At 48.8% G+C, this 24,944-nt stretch overlaps 1 protein-coding gene across 3 annotated transcripts in view; it reads left to right on the top strand.

The window, feature by feature from the left end:
• Positions 1 to 24,944, top strand: part of EPHX2 (epoxide hydrolase 2) — a 140,519-nt gene that overhangs the window by 92,070 nt on the left and 23,505 nt on the right. For all 3 annotated transcript variants that reach the window (XM_043510023.1, XM_038396749.2, XM_038396751.2), the window contains exons 11-12: positions 1,782 to 1,867; positions 3,536 to 3,647. In XM_043510023.1, the coding sequence (XP_043365958.1) occupies positions 1,782 to 1,867; positions 3,536 to 3,647 (198 nt within the window). The remainder of the gene's footprint in view (positions 1 to 1,781; positions 1,868 to 3,535; positions 3,648 to 24,944) is intronic.

Raw genomic sequence — 24,944 nt, 5'->3', positions numbered from 1 at the left:
CCCAGAACAAATTGCTTTCCTCTTCTCGCTGTCTTGCTGCTGTTTTGCAGTTGGTTTAGTGGCATCTTCTGAGAGCCGGATCCCCTTTCCCTCTGACCTTCTGCGGCAAGGCCATGCCTCCTATGACAAGTGACAGCTGCTGAGCCCTCATGGCGAAGCCGTTGTTTTAAGAGGTGGTGGCTAACAGCAAGGCTTAGCTCTCACGTAGCACTGTCCACCTGCAGCTCTTTAAAGAAAGGCAAATATCGCTATCCCCTTTATACAGAGCGGGAAACCGAGACACAGGGCAGGGAAGCGAGTTGCCCAGACCAGTAGCAGAGCTGGGACTAGAACCCATAATATCCTGACTTATTCCAGTGCCCTGTCCTAAATCTGTTAGAGATCTGTTCAGGCTAACCTGTAATAAGCCCCTCTCAGACCCCAGTAAGAGTGCCCCTGTACCCTTTTGAACTGCTTTAACTAAATTGGTTTAAATTCACACCTCTAGTTAGACTGTGAAACTCTGTGTATGGACCATGCCTTACTGAACTAAGCTTAAGAGCAGTTTAAATTAGTTTGTGTGTTTATGCAAAGGGTTTGTCCTGCTTAAATTGATCATTTATGCTACTGCAAATTTTCTTGCCCTGCCTTTGATTTGTACCACTCGCCTACATGTAACTGACCCTGCTGCTTACATATCCGCTTCAAACTTGGCCACCTGATGTAAATGGAAGGGAGGCTAAATCTCTGTAAGCCACATGCCGAGAGACCCAAGGAACGCAACTAGCAGGAGACGCAAGGTGACTTGAATTAAAGCAGCCCCTGCGCTACATGGAAGAAATCCCTCCTCCCAGCTCCTTTGTAAGTTACATCATAGAGGCTCCTTTACACATTGGCACAGCAGGGTCAGGAGGGCTAAGGGTGTGAGACCATCAGACTCCAGCTGACACCACGCCCCAGGTGCCCTTTGAATCCAGCCTTTGGCTTTAAACTTCCTAGCCAGTGGGAGTCAGGAGAGCAATTGATTCATCTGTAAAAGATCCAGCAAAACTCCAGCCAGCAGCTAATTGAATTGCACTTGACAGCCGGCTCGTAGGTTGGCGGGAGACTAGCTTTGGTTCCTGTGCTCGGCTCCAGGCCCTGAGTGGAGTTCGGGGCATTGTGAATGGAAGTTTGTCCTTGGTGATAACAGACTGGTACGCTGGATTGAGGGTTTGCGAGGTCACTAGTAGGCTGGTTTTCACTCTGGGTGGGCTACCCTGACTGCTGCATTAGGAGCCAAGTGCAAGCAAAGAACTCTACTCCCTGGCTTTGCTAGCAGTGATTGCCATGAGGACGGGACGAAGCAGAACTCCCAGCTTTGCGGCTCCATTGGAGCCATGCTCTCAGCGCTTCTGCAGCTGAGCTGTGGAAATGCACCTCCTCTGGCTGTCCCTTTCCCCATCTTCCCAGGACTGGGGAACAATGAGCGGTGGCCTGTTCCGCAGTCCCTGACCCTCCCCTCCCCGATGGACAGACCCCTGGTCTGGCGCAGAGCACTTTGAATGTGTAGGGGAGAAAGACGTTGCCACGTTGGCAAGCTGACCCGCACTCCTCTCTCACCCTGGCTGGTGGAGAGCTTCCAAATGTCGTCTTGTCCCGAAGACCCTTTGTGCCCCTGGTAAGTGCTGGATCACCCTCCTGGGTTCCTAGCCAGAGTATCTGGAGTGCCTTCTGCCCTGAAAACCACATTTGCTCCCCAAAATCACTGACCCATTGCCATGCTCACAATGATGCCTTCCTTGTTTCCTGTACTCCTCTAGGGCATTTCCCAGGCAGTGTTCATCGGCCATGACTGGGGCGGAGCTGTGGTGTGGAACATGGCCCTCTTTTATCCAGAGCGAGTGAGGTAAGTCACCATCGGATGTCTCCCCTATAATTTAATCTCCAAAGGGGGGGTATCATGGAATGAGCTTTCTGACTTAGTCATGGGTTGTTTTTAATCTGTCCTGAAATTAGATTATTTTTGGAAGAGAATGCTGAGAAAATGCTCCCGATTTCCACTAATGTGACCAGAAGGTGTTTTTTTTTCCACCATATAAATTATCACCACAGTCACCAACTTGACTCTTGAAAATATTTATTTGCTCAAAACTTGGTTAGAAGCGAGGTTCTGCTCTGAAAAGTGACTGTACAAAGAGGCCTCAGCCGACTCACCAGATCTACTCCCTGTTGTGAATGTCCGAGGCAGAACTGTTCGTTTTAGGGGCGAAAGGTTATTTTTTACTGTTCTTTACTCTTGTTAGCTCTCGAGAGCCAACACAGCTGAGAGCAAGTGAGCTTGATTCTCTTCCTCTGGGGGCATCATCATCAATTGCACCATTAACAAGGTTCTGGTCAGTTATACCTGTGTAAATTGGTGGCATTGCTCAGGTGCTACTGAAGTCATAATTGGAAAGCACTGGGGTTGCACAGGTGTCACCAAGCACCCAATTTTCCTCACAGGACCTTTAGAAGTGGTGGTTCCATGTGAGAAGGAAAGAGCCCAGCTTGAGTTCCCAGTGCTGGCTAGTGGAGGAAAACCTCTATATTCAAACTGAGCATGCTTGATAGTCATTGAGGTGTAACAAACGTGACCTCTCACAAGGCCATTTGTAGGGACCCTTTCTAGAGTAGAGCCTCACTAGGTGAAGCTAGTGATGGGAAAAGTTGCTGGGATGCCAGCCCGGGAGACAGAGTTTCTCTGTTTAGCCACTGAACAAATACAGCCTGAGGAGCAGCCCAGCCCAGTGAGTTTTTTCTGTGCATCCTCCTGCCAGTCTGTCCCAACCTCTCTGGTCTTAGACTCTGATCTCTCGATGTGGATGTAATGCATGTTGCCACGGTAAGGGTCCTAGAGCCTAAGCCAATTCCTGGTGAATTATTCAGCCAGTTGTTGAAGCTGGATCTGAAACCAGCCTGCAGAACTGGGGTGACGGTGGCTAGAGCCTTAGTATGTGGACCGAGTGGATCTGGGATTCAGTGACCTCTTTCATTGGGCCCTTCCCCACTGACAAGTGATGTTTCACCATAGGGTACGGCTCTGGGCACTCGGGGCCAGATTCTTAGATGGTGTAAATTGATGTTCTGTTTAGGCCAATATGATTATGGTGAATTATGCCTGCTGTGGATCTGGTCCTTAACATATTGTTACTCCTGGGGCCTGGGGTGTAATAGGAGTGACAGTCTCTGCTATCCATCTCCCCCGCCCCATTTCACCAATTACTGCTCTCACTGCCCTCCCATCACAGAAACAATGGCTCTGCTTCCCCCAGACTCCTTCGCGGTGGAGTCCTAGTTGAGGAGCTCCATGTGCTTGAAGCTCAGAGGGAGCCCCTGAAAAGGTCCATATTGCACTTCTCTCTGAAGCCTGCTCATGGGCGACTTCCTGACCCATGTAAATGTCCCTGTGTGCATGTGCAGCCCAATGCCAGCGTGTAAGTTCGGAGTCTGCCCTTTGAATCAGAGCATATCGCTCTTGCTTGTAAACTGGGTCTTTTGGTTTCTCCCTCTCTGATTCCTGCTGCTGGTGTTTTAGGGCGGTGGCTGGGCTGAACACGCCGTACAAACCCGCAAACCCCAAAGTGGATGTCATGGAGATGATCAAAGCCCATCCTGTGTTTGACTATCAGCTTTATTTCCAGGAGCCGGTGAGTACAAGCCAAAGACATTCTATTCCAGTGTGCTGGGTACCTGTGGTTCACGGGTTCTGTTCTGCCTGCCTGCCAGTCCCGTGATGTTAGTGCATCAATAGAGAACTCTACCTGAGGAAATATAAACGATGGCTCTGGCTAGACGGCCAGATTTGGAGCTGCTGTAAATCCATATAACTGGATTGTCTTCAGTCTAGCTCTGATGGTTTCTGCCTGTCAAAGATCTAGCCTCATAGTGCCATAAATGGAGTTGAGCGGAAAAGGAGAGCTCGCAAGGTAATAAAACAGCTGGAGCAGGGAAAGTTGGCCTGACAGAGATGGTTCCATTGGTAATGCTCTCTCCTTCTGATGAGACATCTGCTTTTGGTCGTATGCCCCCACTGATGGTATAGTGTGTACCAGTGGGTGCACTCTGTCCGTCAGATGAAATGTTAAACTGAGCCTGATTCTGCTGTATTTGGTATCTGTCAAGGCAGGGGGTTAAAGATCCCATAGTGCTATTCCAAAAGAGTTAACGAACAATTGCAGACTCCTGGGCACTGCTCCCCCCGCATCCTACCACCCTTGGACATCTTAACCTCTGTGGAAACCAGTTCCAATGTCCAAATGTCTAGGAAGTGTCATGGGATCGAGAAAGACACTGCAGGATTTGCGCAAGGATCTGCAAGATTCATGAGTTCCCCTGCCTGCCTTTTTAAAGAACTCTGCGTAACAAATTCAGCGCTTGCCTTCGGAGCCTCAGAGGCTTTGTTCAAAGAGGCTTATCCATGCATTACAGGCACTGGACGCGGGCAGTGCCAGGTTAAGGACAGTAGATGCTTGCAACACTAATGGGGGTGTGCGGCGCTCAGGAGCGTAGGCCATTGGCCAGGACTAGGCAAGGCTCCCATTGGCCTTTTCCAGTACAGCCAAAGCATGGAAAGTTTCACAAGCCACCACAAGCAAATCCGAAGTGGGATCAGCAAAGGGCATGGCGGGATTGTCTTCATCTGGCCACTTGCCACCTCTAGCTACCTTGACGCTCTCCAGCGATGACCAGCTTGTAAGTCCTAGGGGACATTGAGTAAAGTCCCCTGCTAGCACAGGCATCCCCAAGTCTCCTGTAGCAGCAGAGTGCAGCAGGCCTCCTTAAAGCAGCTCTGCCTCCAGTACACGCTCACCACGGCGTCTGGCCGCTCTGGCCGATAGCTGCACCTGAACTCTGCATCACAACCAGTGCACACGCATCAAGTCCCTAGCTGGGAACTGCGTCCCAGTATGTACCTAGCTGGACTTCTGCAGCAACAGGGGGCGTCCCAGTGGTCTTCACTGCATGGCTGGGCTGGGTGAGTGGGGTTCATCCTCGAATCAGATATAACCGAACTCTCCCTTGCTGCGTGCCCCCTGCTAGGGAAGCAGCCGCCAGCCGCTGCTGAGCCAGGATGGGTCAGCAGGCTCATTTCTCCCCGAGCTATTGTGCATCGCTGAGGTGACACGTCCACACCTCAGCCACTCACAGGGCGGCTGCCGAGGCCATATTAAAGCCCCTGGCTCGGCAGCGGCTGTGGAACCTGTCTGCTTCGTTATGTCCCCTGGGTGCCCCTTGTGTCCTGAAAAGATCCCCCCCAATTTTTCCATGATCCCCACCAACCCTTGTTCAGGAGAAGAATGGAAAGGACCGGGGCCCGTTCCTGGTGAGGGATGTTATGCTCTCTCCCCACTGGGCCAAAACATCCTGCTTCAGTGCGGCTCTCTGACCCAACGGCTTATGGATCAAGAGCTGAGACTCGAACTCGCGTTTTTTGTGTGGTGTCCTCAAGGGCAATGGGTTAGTTCCAGGGCAGCCCAGTATCCCTCTTAGAGAGACACGCCCACAGCCGCGTGGCTGCGAAACCCGCCACAGCTGGCAGATGTCTGCGTGAACCGAAACCCGTTCCAAATGGGCTCTTCCTAGAGAGGTCCAGAGTGGATCAAGATGAAGAGGAGCCCTAATAAGTGTCGGAGCCCTAATAAGTGTACTGGAGCCTGCCTGGGAAAGTCTCTGCCGTTAAAGCCAGGCATGTGGAGTAATTACATGCGGGAGTGGAGTGACTGCAATGGATTGATGCTGGCAGGTGGAACTTGTTAACTAGCTCCAGGGTACGAGTGTGTCTCTTGGGGGCTGTGGGAATGAAGGGCTGAGGTCAGAAGAGGTCCTGCAAGGATAGTGAAGGAACAGATACGTTTTGGGGAGAACTCAGGTTGAGGCCTTTGATTTGAGTTACAAGCCCCAGGGAGGGAAAAAGGGTAGAGTACAAGCGATTTGGTTTTACTCTGTGCAGGTCTACACTAGAAGCGCTACATTGGCACAGCTGCACCGATGCACCGCATCTGGTGAAGACTCTGCCTGCCAACGGGAGAGTGTCTCCTGCTGATGTAGCACCAGTGTGGATATCGCTTATCATTGAATCGGAGAATAGCAGGGTTGGAAGGGATCTCAGGAGGTCATCTAGTCCAACCCCCTGCTCCAAGCAGGACCAACCCCAACTAAATCATCCCAGCCAGGGCTTTGTCAAGCCTGACCTTAAACCTCAAAGGAAGGAGATTCTACCACCTCCCTAGGTAATGCATTCCAGTGTTTCACCACCCTCTTAGTGAAAAAGTTTTTCCTAATATCCAACCTAAACCTCCCGCACTGCAACTTGAGACCATTGCTCCTCGTTCTGTCATCTGCTACCACTGAGAACAGCCTAGATCCATCCTCTTTGGAACCCCCCTTCAGGTAGCTGAAAGCAACTATCAAATCCCCCCTCATTCTTCTCTTCTGCAGACTAAATAATCCCAGTTCCTTCAGCCTCTCCTCATAAATCATGTGCTCCAGACCCCTAATAATTTTTGTTGCCCTCCGCTGGACGTTTTCCAATTTTTCCACATCCTCCTTATAGTGTGGGGCCCAAAACTGGACACACTAGTCCAGATGAGGCCTCACCAATGTCGAATAGAGGGGAACGATCACGTCCCTCGATCTGCTGGTAGTGCTCCTACTTATACAGCCCAAAATGCCATTGGCCTTCTTGGCAACAAGGGCACACGGTTGACTCATATCCAGCTTCTCGTCCACTGTAACCCCTAGGTCCTTTTCTGCAGAACTGCTGCCGAGCCATTCGGTCCCTAGTCTATAGCGGTGCATGGGATTCTTCCTTCCTAAGTGCAGGACTCTGCACTTATCCAATGAGATTCAACAAGGACTCTTTTTGGTCCAATCTTCTAATTTGTCTAGGTCCCTCTGTATACTATCCCTACCCTCCAGCATATCTACCTCTCCTCCCAGTTTAGTGGGAGGTCTCTGTAACTTGCATCACTTTTTCCCACCCCTGAGCGGCATAAGTTAGATCGACTTTAGCAGTAGTGTAGATGTTCCCTCTGTTTGGAACGGGTGGGAACTCCACCTGTTCAGTCCCTGTTCTCTGTGCAAAGTGAAATGTAGAGGGCAGCCTCTCTTGACAGAGGGCAGGTGGATAACAAACCTTTAACGTGCTCATCTCATAGCTGGGGGCTGAGCCTCTGAGCTGCGCTGAGGATGGCAAGTGCATTTCCTCCTGTTGGAGGCAGAAGGCCAAGCCTTGCATTACTTAGAGCACGTTAGAAGTTCGATTAGCTGACTCTGGTGGTGCATGGCAAGTTTTTTCAGCATGAATTTCGCCCTGGTCTCGCATATTCCCTTCGCACTTTGTCTTTTAAATGATACTTAGACAGATGGCTCCTCCATGTGTTTTCCACCCAAGTGGCAGAGCTGAGCTTTGTTTGTCACACTTGGCAGGTAAGTGAGGAGATAAAGAACAGACGGACTTTCTGGTGCTTTCAAGATAGGAAGACGCTCCTGCCCTTTGAGCAAAGAGGCCTTGGCAGAGGGAATGAAAGCAGATGTTTTGAGTGGTAGGTAGGGGCTTGGCTGCGCAGGGCCTTGAAGATGAGAATAGGGAATTGAAGGGACCAGGAAGCTAGGGATGGGATTTTAAGAGGGGCTAGATGTGGGCATAGTATTGATTCTCACAGCAGAGCGTGGTGGCTGGGTGGGGAGATTACGGTCCAGCATCATTTTCCTGGAGGATTGAGGAGCTATTGGAAAACTTTGGGGAAAGAAGGGGAGGCTCTGAATCAGAAGCAGTTGGCTGGGCCTGGAAGTTACTGTCTGAGGATGTGGCTGACCTGTGATTAGTTTGGAGCTGCTTTGCTGACCAGGGGTTTTAAACTGTGTCTTTCTAGTGTGAGATTTACACAGAGCAGCAGCCAGGCTGCGTCAGTCCCCGGTTTGAAACCCCCTGACTCTGGAATCCTATTAAACTAGGTGGGGTTGAGTTGTTTTTCTGAGCTAGGCAATTGAAGTCGTGTGCTATACACAGTGGGTGTTTCCTTCCAGGTGAGCCATGAGCATCTCTTCACTTTGCCTGAATGTCTGAGACCACATTCACAAGGGGAGCATGGAAGCTGCATCCCGACTGCCTCTGCACGAGCAAATGGGATAACTGCACAGGCGAGGGCTAACTGAGTGTTCCCCAGGCAGGAGTTTGGAACAGCAGTGAACGGTCATTCATAAATATCCCAGGACGACCGCGTAGCGTAAAGAAACAGCCTTTAACCACACGCCTAAACCAGCATTCTGTACCTGGCTCTAGGAGCCGTGTCAGATATCCTCTGGCTTTATAATTCAAGACGAACCTTTATCTTTAAAGCTCGCCCCTCTGGCAGGCAACAGTCCCCCCGAGCCAGCTAGCAAGGGGTAATCTTTCTCAACATCAAGGATTTGCAAATGTGTGCTGTTCTAGCCTGACAAATCCCAGGTTTGAGCAGAAATCACAGCTTTGCCTTAACCGCCAGTTTATTAAACGCCATCAACACGCTGTCTTCATCTGGAAGTTGTCTCTATATCCAACTGAATCCCATTTATGTTCTTGGCTCCTTTCTTCGCCCTTTCACATGCGTGACACCAAATTGGATAGGGTGCAGTGGATCCAGACAGAGCAGTATTTCTATCGTCTGCTTTTTTTAAATGCAGTGGAGGGGGTGCAGTCTGTTCAGCATCCTGTGGTGCATAGCTGTAGTGGTCAGCAATGAAAACTGGACTGCTGTCTGCTTAGCAGATTGATGGACAAATACCTTGGCTTAACGAGGGCAGGAGCTGTATATGCTTCAGAGTATATACAGCTCTACTGAGGCACCTCAATTCTGGCCTGCAGCACCCCCTGTTCTTGCAGTGCTGGCAGAACCACGCCCCTGCACTCTGCACAGCTCTGCCAACATAGCTCAGTCATGCACCCCGCATGACTCCGGGCTCCCCTACACCCTTTTCTGCTGATGCACCTTACTCCTGACCTGCAGCACTCCTGCTCTTCCAAACCAGGGTTCCCTGCACACATGGTGCTGCTCATGGCCCTTGATCTTGACCTACAACTCCTCCTGCCCTGCCACTCATCTCCCCGCACCCCGAAGCTTACCAGGGCCCCTGGGTGTGGCGTGGCCTATAGGAATGAGCACAGGACTGGGAGTTGGGAAATATTGAGAATTACTGCTGCCTCAGGAGGGACCGTATGAGTTTAGGCTGGAATTTTTAAAAGAGCCCAGTGGGGAGTTAGGTGCATAACTCCTTTGAAAATCCCAGCCTGGCTGCAGGTTTGAGGTTGTGAATCACTGTATGGAGGGAGGTGAGGGATGTATGGACCACTAGGGCCCCAATGTGCAAGAGGTCAATGGATGGAGGGAAGTGAGGGCCAGCAGAAGCAGGACAGGGTTGGGAGAGCAGGGGTAGCAGGACCATGAGACCAGCACTGAGATCTGTTTAGGCACTGCAGTAAGAAGCAGACCTATATCGCTACAGCATTCTACAATGCAGGTCGTGAAATGCGTGGGAAGCTGATGCTTGCTGGTCTCACTTCCTAAGGTCTCAGGCCAAAGAGTCTTTTGCTTTTGAGGAGTCTGGGGTCTCGCGCCTGGGTTATGCAGGGAATATGAATGAAAACCCAGCCAGAACCCCTAGGCTCCGTGCAGAGAGCGCACGAGATGGGTGTCCTCCTTGGGTCTGATGTGAGCACGCAAACTGCTTCCAAAGCTTCCCACACCAGGGCTGCCGTCCCTGCTAGTGCTGGCTTCAGATCGGATTGTCTTGTGCAGCTTTCACAAGAATGATGAGAGTTAAGAGCCGGTGATTGCAGGTACGCATACTAGCGCCTACAGTTCACCCAGCTGTGCTCGCCGGTCCCACGGATAGAAACAGCAGTGGTTAGCTGGGCAGCTGCGAATTCGTGCCCTTAGGGAAGAGAATCTACTTTTTTCAAATCAAGCCTGAAATCAGACTTTCAAAGGAGGAATTAAAATTTTGCCAGCTCCAAAACTCCGCTTTTGACTAAGCTCGAGGTTTTGGCCACCCTGTAGCTAATGGCTCCATTTGTACGTAGTCTGAGGAGCTCGCAGCTCAGCTCTGGAGAGGGGAAAGTTGGTGTCAAGGTTCCTTCCACACTCTGAACTCTAGGCTACAGATGTGGGGACCTGCATGAAAACCTCCTAAGCTTACTTTTACCAGCTTAGGTTAAAACTTCACCAAGGTACAAACTATTTTACCCTTTTCCCTTGGACTTCCACTGCCACCACCAAACGTTTAACTGGGTTTACTGGGAAAGTGTTGTTTGGAAACATCTTTCCCCCCCCCCCCAAATCCTCACCAAAACCTTGCACCCCCCTGCCTGGGGAAGGCTTGATAAAAATCCTCACCAATTTGCATAGGTGACCACAGACCCAAACCCTTAGATCTTAAGAACAATGAAAAAAGCATTCAATTTCTTACAAGAAGAATTTTAATATAAGAAAAGGTAAAAAGAATCACCTCTGTAAAATCAGGATGGTAAATACCTTACAGGGTAATTAGATTCAAAACATAGAGAATCCCTCTAGGCAAAACCTTAAGTTACAAAAAGACACGAAGACAAGAATATCCATTCCATTCAGCACAGTTTATTTTCTCAGCCATTTAAAGAAATCATAATCTAATGCATCTCTAGCTAGATTACTTACTTAGTTCTATGACTCCATTCCTGGTCTGTCCCCGGCAAAAGCATCACACAGACCCTTTGTTTCTCCCTCCCTCCAGCTTTGAAAGTATCTTGTCTCCTCATTGGTCATTGTGGTCAGGTGCCAGCGAGGTTATCCTAGCTTCTTAACCCTTTACAGGTGAAAGGATTTTTCCTCTGGCCAGGAGGGATTTTAAAGGTGTTTACCCTTCCCTTTATTTTTATGACATGCCCCCCAAATCACAGCTAGGGTGAAATGCTGGCTGGGATTTCCTCCTGGAGCTCTAGGAAAGAACAGAGTTAATAAGACACATGCACCTCTAAATATACTACCAAGTATATAAAGACTAACAGTATTTTCCACATCTCAAGGACTATTTTAACTAGTTGATTCTGGGGAAACTTTCACGGGAGAGAGCATCGGCCACTTTTGTTAGAAGCTCCTGAGATGTGGTGGATGTCGAAATCAAAATCTTGGAGAGCTAAACTCCACCGAAAAAGTTTTTTGTTATTTCCCGTGGCAGTATGAAGCCACCGTAGCGCAGCATGGTCGGTTTGCAGGTGGAAACGCCGTCCCCAAACATATGGGTGTAGCTTTTCCAGAGCGTAGACAATGGCGTAACATTCTTTTTCACTGACTAACCAGTTGCTTTCCCTCAGACAGTTTTTTGCTGAGAAACACTACAGGGTGGAATTCTTGATCCGGTCCTTCCTGCATTAAAACTGCTCCCACACCACGCTCGGACGCATCTGTGGTTACTAGGAACAGTTTGTCAAAGTCTGGGGCCCTTAATACAGGGTCAGACATGAGTGTCACTTTAAGCTGGTTAAAGGCCTTCTGACACTCTTCGGTCCACTGAATGGCATTTGGCTGTTTCTTTTTGGTTAGGTCTGTCAGTGGGGCGGCAATTTGGCTTTATTGCGGTACAAATCGCCTGTAATAACTGGCCAAGCCTAAGAAGGATTGAACCTGTTTCTTTGACTTTGGGACAGGCCACTTTTGGATAGCTTCCACTTTGGCCTGTAGGGGGTTGACAGTTCCTTGACCCACCTGGTGTCCAAGGTAAGTCACTCTGTTTAGGCCTATTTGACACTTCTTAGCCTTAAGTTAGTCCTGCCTCCCTTATGCGCTCGAAAACTTTTTGTAGATGTTCCAGGTGTTCTGCCCCGGAATCTGAAAATATGGCCACATTGTCAAGGTAGGCGACTGCATATTCTCCTAATCCCACTAGGAGACCCCAAGCCTTTGGAAGGTGGCGGGTGCATTCCGCAGCCCGAAAGGGAATACATTAAATTCATACAGCCCAACATGTGTGGTGAAGGCTGACCTTTCCTTGGTGGATTCATCTAGAGGTACCTGCCAGTACCCTTGGTTAAATCCAAGGTAGAGATGAACTGGGCCCATCCCAGTTTCTTGAATAGTTCATCTGTGCATGGCATTGGATAGTTGTTTGGGCGAGTTACGTTTTTGCGTGGACTACCATAAGCTAAATGCTGTATCTCCTTATCTTGTTTGGGAACTAGAACCACTGGAGATGCCCATGCACTGCCAGAGGGGCGGATTACACCCATCTGTAATATATTCTGGATCTCCTGTTCTATAGCAGTTTTAGCTTGAGGAGACACCCGGTAAGGTTGGACTTTAATTGGGTGAGCATTACCTGTGTCAATGGAGTGATATGCCCGTTCCATCAGTCCTGGGGTGGCTGAGAATGTTGGCATGTAGCTAGTGCACAGCTCCTGGATCTGCTGTTGCCGCATATGCCCGAGGGTCATGGAGAGGTTCACCTCTTCCACGCCAACAGCACTTTTCCCTTCGTGGTAGACACCTTCAGGCCACTCAGCGTCATCTCCTCCCTGGGCTGTAAACTGACAAACTTTTAATCCTCTGGAATAAAAGGGCTTTAGAGAATTAATATGGTATACCTTAGGCTTTCGGTTGGAGGCAGGGAATGCTATGAGATAATTAACAGCTCCCAGGCGCTCCTGGACTGTGAATGGCCCTTACCATGATGCTTCCATTTTATGGGCCTGGAGCGCCTTTAAGACCATGACCTGGTCTCCTACTTTGAAGGAACGCTCTCTGTCATGTTTATCATACCAGGCTTTTTGCTCTTTTTGAGCATCCTGTAGGTTTTCTTTAGCAAGGGCTAGAGAGGTTCGGAGGGTGTTTTGTAGGTTGGTTACAAAGTCCAGAATGTTAGTTCCTGGAGAAGGTGTAAATCCCTCCCATTGCTGCTTCACCAACCCCTTAACCTTACGGCCATATACAAGTTCAAATGGTGAAAACCCTAAACTGGGATGTGGTACAGCTCTGTAGGCAAAGAGCAACTGCTGCAACACTAGGTCCCAATCATTGGAGTGCTCATTTACAAATTTACGTATCATGGCCCCCAAAGTTCCATTAAACTTCTCCACCATGCCATTTGTTTGATGGTGGTAAGGAGTGGCAACCAAGTGATTTACCCCCATGAGCTTCCCAAAGGTTTTCCATAGTTCCTGCCAGAAAATTAGTTCCTGCATCTGTAAGGATGTCGGAGGGCCAACCTACCCTGGCAAAAATGTCCGCTAGTGCCTGGCACACACTTTTAGCCCTGGTGTTGCTTAGAGCTACTGCTTCCGGCCATCAGGTGGCAAAATCCATGAAAGTCAGTATGTACTGCTTTCCTCTGGGTGTCCTTTTCGGAAAAGGACCCAAAATATCCACAGCTACTCGCTGAAATGGAACTTCAATGATGGGGAGTGGCTGGAGAGGGGCTTTGACCTGGTCTTGTGAGGTATGCCAAAAAATGGGAAAACTCCAAGACCGGACGTAGGTAGAAATATCCTTGTCCATTCCCTCCCATTGGAATGACCTCCCCAACTGGTCTTTGGTCCTGTTCACCCCAGCATGGCCACTAGGATGATCGAGGGCTAAGCTCAAGAGCTTGACCCAGTACTTAGTTGGAACTACCAACTGTCTCTGAGGATGCCAGTCTCCCTGGTGTCCACCGGAAAGACTTTCCTTGTATAAAAGTCCTCTTTCTACAACAAACCTGGATCGATTAGAAGAACTGAGAGGCGGTGGGTTGCTCCATGCCGCCGTCCAAGCTCTCTGGAGGCTTTCATCTACTTCCTGTTCGGCCTGGAACTGTTCCCTTGATGCTGGAGACATCAGTTCCTCATTGGATTGTGGACCTAGGCTTGGTCCCTCTGGAAGCGATGTAGGGGATGGGGCTGTTTCTGATGACTGTGAACCACTCTCTGCTGGTGCACTATGTTGGGGTTCAGGCTCCAGCTGAGCCTCTTGTATAGGGTTATCAGCTGCTGCCGGTTCAGGTTCGGTGGGGCCCTCTGGGGTTGGGGTTGCAAGTACTGGATTCAGTGCTGGCAATGGGTCTGGTGCTGGTTGTTCCGCCAGTTCCAGTTCTGGGACTGGCTCTGTCTGGGTCTCTGGGACTGGATCCACTACTGCTGTTGCAGACATTGACCTGGTGTCTGGGTCCATCACCTCTGACCAGGTCCTGGTAGAAGTTTTTGGAACAGAGCTGGGCGTGACGGCTTGTTTAGCCTGGCTGCAGGTGACCATTCCCACCCTCTTGGCTGACTTCACACGATTGGCCAAGTCTTCCCCCAACAGCATGGGGATGGGATAATCATCATAAACTGCAAAAGTCCACGTTCCTAACCAGCCCTTGTACTGGACAGGCAACTTGGCTGTAGGCAAATTGAAAGAGTTGGACTTGAAGGGTAGAATCGTCACTTGGATCTCTGGGTTGATTAAATTTGGGTCCATGAAGGAGGTATGGATAGCTGACACTTGTGCTCTGGTGTCCCTCCATGTGGTGACCTTCCCGACCACACTCAGTTTCCCTCCGCTCCAAGGGTATTTGGGAGATATCTGGGCCTGTGGATCTCTGGGGTGATTCTGGTGCAATGAGCTGTAATCTGTTGGGGTTCTTGGGGCAGTTGGCCTTTACATGCCCCAGCTCATTTACATTTAAAACATTGTCCAGCTGATGGGTCACTGGGGCGAGGTGGGTTGCTGGAGAACGGTGTGGCGGGACGATAAGGTGGCTGGAAGGTTCCTTGGGGGGTAGGTTGGGCCTTGGGTGGCCCCGGGTAGTACGGTGTGGTCTGAAGTTGTCCCTTCTGGTATCCGCTCCAACTGCAACCAGTTTTTTTTCTTCTCTGCCACCTCCACCCATTTGGCTTCCATCTCCCCCGCCTCGATTACAGTTTTGGGCTTCCTATCTAGGATGTCAGGTTTCAGAGTAGCAGCCGTGTTAGTCTGTATTCGCAAAAAGAAAAGGAGTACTTGTGGCACCTTAGAGACTAATAAATGTGTTAGTTTCTAAGGTGCTACAAGTACTCCTTTTCTTATTATCTAGGATGTATTCTTTCTGTTTTCTCAGGAACACCCTCTAAGAACTGTTCCATTTGTATTAGGAAGGGCAAATCTGCTGGAGATTTAACACTTGCTCCTGATATCCAGGCATCCCAATGTTTCACAGTGTGGTAGGCATGTCGGGTAAATGACACGTCTGGTTTCCACCTTAGGGCTCTGAACCACCGACGGGAATGCTCGGGTGTTAGCCCCATTCTGACTCTCGCCTTGGTTTTAAACAGTTCATACTGGTTCATGCGTTCCTTAGGCATTTCAGCCGCTACCTCAGCTAAGGGTCCACTGAGCTGTGGCCTCAGCTCTACCATGTATTGGTCTGTAGAGATGCTGTACCCAAGGCAAACCCTTTCAAAGTTTTCTAAGAAGGCCTCGGTATCATCACCTGCCTTGTAGGTGGGGAACTTTCTGGGATGGGAAGTGGTACCTGGAGAAGGATTGCTAGGGTTTGTTGGTATATTATGCTGAGCCTTTGCCTTCTCCATCTCCAGTGCATGCTTCCTCTCTTTTTTCCTTCTCCTCCTCCATATGCTTCCTCTTTTTCCTTCTCCTCCCTTTCTTTATCCCTTGCCTCCATTTCCCTCCTGTGGGTAGCCTCCCTTTCTTTTTCCCTGGCCGCATGTGCATCCCTTCATCCGCATGAGTTCTATCAGTCTTTCATATTCCTTTTGTTTTTCCTCAGCCTCAAATCTGGCTAATTCCAGCTTTTGTTGAACCGTGGAGTCTGTCATCCTAACCTCTCTGTTTTTTACTAACTTTACCCCCGAGGGTTAGAAATAAAACAAACAAAACTTGTCTTGTAAAATTTTGCTGTGCTGTAATAGGATACCTATATTCTTGGATAGTGATTGTCAGCCTACAGAAAAATAATTAAAAAAAAAAAACCCTAACACCTTTGGCTCCAGGCAACTAGGCAGAAAATCCCTCTAGTTTCTCTTAGGGGAAAAAAAAAAACTTCAGGTCTGTGAAGACTGGTGAATTTCCCTGCAGGAGGTTAACTATCCTGTCTTTAGGTAGAGAAAACTCCCCCTCACAAAAGACAATTCCATTTTGTCTCTGCTTTGGCCCCAAAACAGAGAAAAAAAAACCTCTGTTTTCAGTTTAACTTGCTTTCCAGCAGCCCAAAGGAAAAAAAAATATTTTCTTTTAAATCTGTGCTTCTGGTTCAAAAAATCTCAGAATGATTTCAAGTTGATCCCACTGCTCTGCCACCATGTCAAGGTTCCTTCTCCACTCTGAACTCTAGGGTACAGATGTGGGGATCTGCATGAAAACCTCCTAAGCTTACTTTTACCAGCTTAGGTTAAAACTTCCCCAAGGTACAAACTATTTTACCCTTTGCCCTTGGACTTCCACTGCCACCACCAAACATTTGACTGGGTTTACTGGGAAAGTGTTGTTTGGAAACATCTTCCCCCCCCCCCCAAATCCTCACCAAAACCTTGCACCCCCCCACCCCCGCGCCTGGGGAAGGCTTGATAAAAATCCTCACCAATTTACATAGGTGACCACAGACCCAAATCCTTGGATCTTAAGAACAATGAAAAAAGCATTCAATTTCTTACAAGAAGAATTTTAATATAAGAAAAGGTAAAAAGAATCACCTCTGTAAAATCAGGATGGTAAATACCTTAAAGGTAATTAGATTCAAAACATAGAGAATCCCTCTAGGCAAAACCTTAAGTTACAAAAAGACACAAAGTCAGGAATATCCATTCTATTCAGCACAGTCTAATTTCTCAGCCATTTAAAGAAATCATAATCTAATGCATCTCTAGCTAGATTACTTACTAAGTTCTACGACTCCATTCCTGTTCTGTCCCTGGCAAAAGCATCACACAGACAGACAGACCCTTTGTTTCTCCCTCCCTCCAGCTTTGAAAGTATCTTGTCTCCTCATTGGTCATTGTGGTCAGGTGCCAGCGAGGTTATCCTAGCTTCTTAAGCCTTTACAGGTGAAAGGGTTTTTCCTCTGGCCAGGAACGGTGTTTACCCTTCCCTTTATTTTTGACAGTTGGCCTTTGTGCTCCTCCACTACTGGGCTGGCTGGGTGCATGACCGTGCCCGCTACCCCTGGCAGCAGGAGGGGAGTGGCATAGGAACTGCTCTGCTGGCTCTCTGGCACTGGAGCATACCCGTGCTCTGGGCTGAGCCACCCATGGCTGACTGTAGCACCAGGATCTACCAGCACCATGATGCAAAGGAGAATCACTGCACTGCAGGATCGGGGCCCAGAACACTAAGTCCCCTTCTCAGGTTAGACAGCATGAGCCTTGTCTCATGGAGCATGAGTGTCGTCTACGGCTTCCGCCAGAGATCCCCTTGCAGTCAGGGTTGTGAAATCACGTTCAATGTTCCTCGTAGCAAACTGTCTTCTGGGGACACCTCTTGTGCTTTCTGACAGTAGGGAATTGACTCTGTTCTCAGTACTTGTTCTGCAGGCTTTGGCAAACTCGGGGAGTTGGTAGGTAAGATCCCATGAGAAGCAAGTCTAAGGGGAAAAACAATTGAAGACAGTTGGCAATTTTCAAAGAGACATTATTAAGGACACAAGAGCAAACTATCCCACTGTGTAGGAAAGATAAGTCTGGCAAGAGACCACCCTGGCTTAACCAGGAGATCTTCAATGATCTAAAAATAAAAAAAAGTCTTACAAAAAGTGGAAACTAGGTCAAATGAGAAGGCTGAATATAAACAAGTAACACAAGTATGTAGGGACAAAATTAGAAAGACCAAGGCACAAAACAAGATCAAACTTGCGAGAGACATAAAAGAGTAACAGGAAAACATTCTACAAATACATTAGAAGCAAGAGGAAGACCAAGAACAGGGTAGGCCTGTTACTCAATGAGGGTCGCGGGGGGGGGGGGGGGAATAACAGAAAATGTGGAAGTGGCAGAGGTGCGTAATGACTTTTGTTTCGGTTTCCACCAAGAAGGTTGGTGGTGGTTGGACGTCTAACATAATGAATACCAGTGAAAAAGAGGTAGGATCAGAAGTGGCTAAAATAGGGAAAGAAAAAGTTAAAAATTACTTAGACAAATTAGATGTCTTCAAGTCATCAGGGCCTGATAAAATGCATCCTAGAATACTCAAGGAGCTGACTGAGGAGGTATCTGAGCCATTAGCAATTATCTTTGAAAAGTCATGGAAGAGGGAAGAGATTCCAGCAGACTGGAAAAGGGCAAATATAGTGTCAAACTATAAAAAGGGAAATAAGGACAACCTGGGGAATTACAGATCAATCAGCTTAACTTCTGTACCCAGAAAGATAATGGAGCAAATAATTAAGCAATCAGTTTGCAAACATCTAGAAGATAATAGGGTGATAAGTGACAATCAGCATGGATTTGTCAAAAACAAATCGTGTCAGACCAACCTGATAGCTTTCTTTGACAGGGCAACAAACCTGTGGATAGGAGGGAAAGTGGTAGATGTGGTATATCTTAACTTTAGTAAAACTTTTGGTACTGTCACGGATGACCTACTCATAAACAAACCAGGGAAATGCAACCTAGATGGAGCTACTATAAGGTAGGTGCAAAACTGGTTGGAAAACCGTTCCCAGAGACTAGTTATCAGTGGTTCACAGACATGTTGGAAGGACATAACAAGTGGGGTCCTGCAGGGATCGGTTCTGGATCCAGTTCTGTTCAATATCTTCATCAATGTTGTAGATAATGGCATAGAGAATACACTTATAAAGTTTGTGGACGATACCAAGCTGAGAGGAGTTGCAAGTGCTTTGGAGGATAGGATTAAAATTCAAAATCATCTGGAGAAATGGTCTGAAGTAAATAGGATGAAACTCAATAAGGACAAAGTACTCCACTTAGGACGGAACAATCAGTTGCACACGTACAAAATGGGAAATGATGCTTAGGAAGGAGTACTGCGGAAAGGGATCTGGGGGTCACAGTGCATCACAAGCTAAATATGAGTCAACAGTGTAACGCTCTTGCAAAAAAACAAACATCATTCTGGGATGTGTTAGCAGGAGTGTTGTAAGCAAGACATGAGAAGTAATTCTTCCGCTCTACTGCACTCTGATTAGGCCTCAACTCGAGCATTGTGTCCTGTTACGGGCACCACATTTCAGGAAGGATGTGGAGAAATTGGAGAGAATCCAGAGAAGAGCAACAAAAATGATTAAAGGTCTAGAAAACATGAGCTGTGAGGGAAGATTGAAAAAATGGGGTTTGTTTAGTCTGGAGAAGAGAAGACTGAGAGGGGACATAACCATTTTCAAGTACATAAAAGGTTGTTACAAGGAGGAAGGAGAAAAATTGTTGTTCTGAACCTTTGAGGCTAGGACAAGAAGCAATGGGCTTAAATTGCAGCAAGGGAGGTTTAGGTTGGACATTAGGAAAAACTTCCTAACCGTCAGGGTGGTTAAGCACTGGAATAAATTGCCTAGGGAGGTTGTGGAATCTCCATCATTGGAGATTTTTAAGAGCAGGTTTGACAAACACCTGCCAGGGATGGTCTAGAGCAGCGCTACTCAAAGTGGCGGTCTGGGGACCGGTGCCAGTCTGCAAGCCATCGGCTGCCGGTCTGCGTGCACATTGGGGAAAAAAATTGTGGGTCCCCCACATCAGATAGCTTGAGAAGCACTGGTCTAGATAATACTTAGTCCTGCCACGAGTGCAGGGGACTGGACTAGATGACCTCTCAAGGTCCCTTCCAGTCCTATGATTCTATATACCATTACTATAAATATCAGTGGTTTTTTACATATTTATGTATGATACGGTATATCACCACCTTCACGCCCTGCTTCCCTCATGTCTCCTGATATTTTACTGTTGGGATCTGGTCACCCTAGGAGGGGGTGAGCAGGGACACTGTGAAAGGCATGTAGTGAGAGTGAGTTGATGAGCACCAGCTAATGGGAATTGCATTTACACTTCAGCCTCTGCATGTGATTTCTGGGTGGGTGGATGAGAGCACCAATTTCTTCTGAAGGCAGTTTCCAATCTGGATGGGCAGAGAACATACTTTGAAGTCTGTTCCTGCCAGACAATGATCAGAATTAATAGTGATGCAAAGAGGCTGGTGAACCAGTGCATTCCCTTTGAGATGGTTGGGAGTGAATTTTTTTTATTAGTGCTCATGAAAGTGACAGATTGATGATGCTGGCCAGACTCAGGTGTTGCACAAACCTTTCACACAGCTCGGTTACTGCACCCCAATCCTGTGTCCCCCCCCCCCCACATCTCCATTCCAGTCCTGAGCCTGGCACTGCATTTAGTCAGGCTACGTTGACGGGGAAGCGGTTGGTATTGGGTCTGTTCTGAGGACGAAGGGAAGTCTGGGGTTTTGAGGGCTGTTCAGAATGTCTCGCCCACTGCAAAACTTTGTTAGAAAAGTGAGGATGGGAAGATCCGTCTTCGCTGCAGTTAGGTCAGACCCTTACCCGGGCGTGGCCCCTAACCACCTTCCCCTCTCCACACATATATCCCTCTCCCGCGAGTGTCATGGTTCTTTCTGCTCAGGCTAGCTGGTCCCGTTGGGGGTGTGGGGCGGAACCAATGTTCCGCTTTCACTTGGGCTGGTAGCCCAGGGTGCAGGCTAAACTGCTCGGTGCTGATAGTTGTCCAGGGCCTTCCCACAATTGCCTCCGTGTGCCCAGCAGGCCAGGCAAGCTCTCCCACAATTCAGTGGGGTGGAATCATAGCGCGGCTTGGTTTGCTGCAGCACTGGAACACGTGGGCTGCACCCCCAGACGTCCTCACGATGCATGTGGGGAAGCAGAGCACCAGAGGGTGGCAGGAACATGAGCAGGGCTTTGCAGGGTGGCTGCACGCCCAGGGCTTGGCTGGCTGACTGAGGGGGAGAGTGGGAGCCCCTAGCATTTAACAAGAAAGCAAAACCTCAAAAGAGGCCTGATACAGCCTCAGGAAACGCAGTGTCGGCTTCTGGGCTTCAAATGAATATGCACGTATGTTACTTGTTCCCCGCTGATAGGCTCCTTTAGGCTCGCCAGGCTTGCAGTGAAGGACACATTGCAAAGTCACACTATCAGAGCCATCATGTGCCAGCAATGCCCCTCTGCAATGTACATTGGTCAAACTGGACAGTCTCTACGTAAAAGAATAAATGGACACAAATCAGATGTCAAGAATTATAACGTTCAAAAACCAGTCTGAGAACACTTCAGTCTCTCTCCAGTCACTCGATTACAGACGTGAGAGTGGCTATCCTTCAACAAAAAACTTCAAAACCAGACTCCAACGAGAGACTGCTGAATTGGAATTAATTTGCAAACTGGATACAATTAACTTAGGCTTGAAGAGACTGGGAGTGGATGGGTCATTCAAAGTAAAACCATTTCACCATGTTTTACCCCCTCCCCCCACTGTTCCTCAGACGTTCTTGTCAACTGCTAGAAATGGCCCATCTTGATTATCACTACAAAAGGTTCCCCCCCCCCGCCCGCTCTCCTGCTGGTAATAGCTCACCTTAAGTGGAGTGAGGTTTTCTCTAGCTCGATTCTTACTCGTAGCAAGGCCAGAAGGGGCCATTGTGATAGTTTGGTCTGCCTTCTCTGACATGGGCCAGAGAACTCCCAGTCGTCGAGCAGCTGAGCATTGGTATATTCACGGAAGTGCAGTATAGCCTGGCAGTGTGGCTCCTATCCCAGTTCAACTAGTATTGGGGGGTGAAAGGCACCTAGATACTACGGGGCTGGGTAGCAGTACAAAATCCTAGAACAGCCCGGGGCTTCAGGGCCATTGAGATAATCCCTCTAGAGCCAGTATAAATAGGATTTCTGAATGCAGGTGCCATCATTACAGGGCTCGCTGACCCTCTGTCCCCACTCTGGCCTCTTCAAATGCACCCCCTCTGGTGCCAGGTCTTGGGTCTTTACCTCTCCTGGGATGGAATCCTGCAGTTCTCCAGTCTCAGACCAGGTCCTGGGGTTCACTGTACTTAGCCAGCAGGTTCAGCCCCTGCACTTCTTCCCTGAGGGCATCTGTGACCAGCAACGAATAGAGTGACCAGACCTGGGATTAAACCAAAGTATCGTTTAATCTCAACAGTAGGAGCAAAACTAATGGAAGTGTAAATGGATTTTAAAACACTGATGGTCTGTACCTGTGTCTATTCTACCTGGAGGTGTGCCTCGGAAGGCCTAACTTCTTCAGACCCCCAGCAGGTGTCTGTGTGGGTCTGTCCCCTCAAGCAATAGAACCCTGTCCCTAGAGAGAGTCGGTTTTAGCCAGCCAGAAATCCTTTGTCTTCTCCTCCAGGGCTTTCTTGTCCTGCTCCCCAAAGCTAGCTATGTGCATTACCCCCTGCAGAAGGCACAGCTGCGTCAGACGCCCGCCACATATCCCTGCACCTGGTATTTGCTAGAATAACACCTCCAGCCTGAAGCAAATATAAATAGGGCTGTGACAGGCTGGATTTATTTCCCCTTGTCATGCCAGGCTGCGTCAGGCAGACAGTTTTAATTCTGATTGCTTTCAAACAGCTGGAGAGCCAGGCCCTGTCATTTATTATTTATTCTCTTCTTTCGTCGACCAATGATTCCACTGGGCAAAGGTAAATGAAATTACTGCGTATTCCCTGGAAAGCCTGCATCAGCTCCTAGCTGCGTGTGCTCCCCCTCTGCCGCCACCACTGCAGCTTCCCAAGGAAGTGGAGCTGCTGCCATGCGGACGTTAGCCTGGCAGAGCGTTGGAGGGAAGCAGAAAAACTGCAGGAAGCACTGAGTGGGCTCAATTTTGCCTGATGGGTCCAGATTTCCATAAGGGGTAATGGAGAGCAATTGTTCCTACACTCCTGTATGGAAGCAAAGCCTGGGTGACATATCGACAGCACCCCAAGAGTCTGGATAGGTACCACCAATGATCCCTCCAGAAGATCCTTCTCATCCAGTGGGAAGATCACCACACTAACACCAGCATGTACCCGGAAAGATAGCTTTCTTTGGCAGGGTAACAAGCCTTGTAGATAGGGGAGAGGTTGTAGATGTGGTATATCTTGACTTTAGTAAAGCTTTTGATACTGTCATGCGTGACCTTCTCGTAAACAAACTAGGGAAATGCAACCTAGATGGAAGGATGCAACTTAGGAAGGAGTGATCAGTTGCATACATACAAAATGGGAAATGACTGCCTAGGAAGGAGTACTGTGGAAAGGGATCCAAGAGTCATAATGGACCACAAGCTAAATATGAGTCGATAGCGTAACACTGTTGCGCAAAAAAAAAAAAAAAAGCGAACATCATTCTAGGATATATTTCCAGGGTGCGTTGTAAGCAAGACAGAGAAGTAATTCTTCTGCTCTACTCCACGCTGATTAGGCCTCAACTGGAGTATTGTGTCTAGTTCTGGGCACCACATTTCAGGAAGGATGTGGACAAATTGTAGAAAGTCCAGAGAAGAGCAACAAAAATGATCAAAGGTCTAGAAAACATGACCTATGCGGGAAGATTGACAAAATTGGGTTTGTTTAGTCTGGAAAAGAGAAGACTGAGAGGGGACATAAGAGTCCTGGCCTCCGTCCCAAGTGCACCATGGGCAAGTCTTGTTTGCACTGCCGAGATTAACCGTGTGGGAACGAGTGCACCTGACTCGGTGCTTTTGCGATGCAGAGCATCCTTAAATTGGATGGGCACTCTACTTAGGAGGTCACTCGAGGAACCAGGCCAATGGTAGTGAACGTTAATGATGGGCAGAATTAGGAACACAGGAACAGCCAGTCTGGATCATCCCAGGGATCCCCCCCAGTCCAGCATCCCACCCTTCAGTGGACGGGGCAAAAAAAAAAACCCCTAGGGGTAATTAGGGAGTAATCTGCCCTGACCTAGAAGTTTCTCGCTAACCTCCATCAGTCAGTGGTTGCCCTCAGCCTTTCTGTTCTCTGGCCCATGGCTGTTCTCTGTCCTCTGCTCCAGGCAGCAGCCCCGTGCTACTCTTTTCTGCTTGCTGGGCTTCTATTTCCAACTGTCTTTTTTCTCCCCTCAATAGTTTTGCCACTTTGGCAGCCTTCTTGCGCTTTCCAGGGCCACTAGGCATCTGGGGCTTCAGAGCGCAGGACCCGTAAGAGTTTTAGTGGTGCCATCACTTCCTGACCCCTTCTGCGTCCAGTCAGTTCAAGCGGGAGGCTCTTCCGGCTGACTGACATCAACACAACTCCGGGAAGCAGCAGGCTGACCCTGTTGAGAGCCCCATGCCGCTTTGCGGCAGTGGTGCTACATTAGCTCCCTGCAGCTTTTCCCTGGCATCCGAGCACCCTTATTCTCAAGGGTTCCCTGTGCGCGCGTCAGGGCCTTCCCCTCTAGGTTGCAGGCTGCAGCCAAGAGCAGTGCGACTGCTGTATGGTATGGAGCCCCCCGGAAAGCGGATGATTCAAATGTCTTGGAGGTTCATAGGAGATTTGGCTGTTGGCAGATATAGTTGGGCTCCCGAGGGACAGGGCATGTCTGCATTACGTAGGAAGAGGGATCCATTGGTGATGGCTGATACTGGCTCTGAGAAGAGCAATCCGTTCCCGGGTGCGGACGGCTTTCTTGCAGATGGGAACAGATAGTTGAGTGTTTTTGTGCATGTAAACAACGCCATTAGGCCCTGCTGGCGGAGGGACCGTCCCTCAGATGAGACGTGAACCCAAGGCAGTTGTGGTCATCAAAGAACACATGGTGCTTTTCCCAACAGCAAAGCAGTTAACCCGTTTTCCCTGGGTAAACTCCACGCTGGGTAATTGCGTTCTGTCTCCTGCGATTGCCGGATTCTTCGTATCCTACCGCGATTGAGTGAATTGGTGCTGCATGCTGCCTCATTCCATCCCAGCGCTGGCTACAGTTCAGTTCGGGCCAAAATGATTCTGATCTAAGTGGCTTACACAACAGTAAAGTTCCTCTTCTAGGAATTCAGTGTAGTAGAC

Source organism: Dermochelys coriacea, chromosome 3 (genome assembly GCF_009764565.3).
Source record: "Dermochelys coriacea isolate rDerCor1 chromosome 3, rDerCor1.pri.v4, whole genome shotgun sequence".
Lineage (NCBI taxonomy): Eukaryota > Metazoa > Chordata > Testudines > Dermochelyidae > Dermochelys > Dermochelys coriacea.
This window is presented reverse-complemented; position numbering and strand designations above follow the sequence as displayed.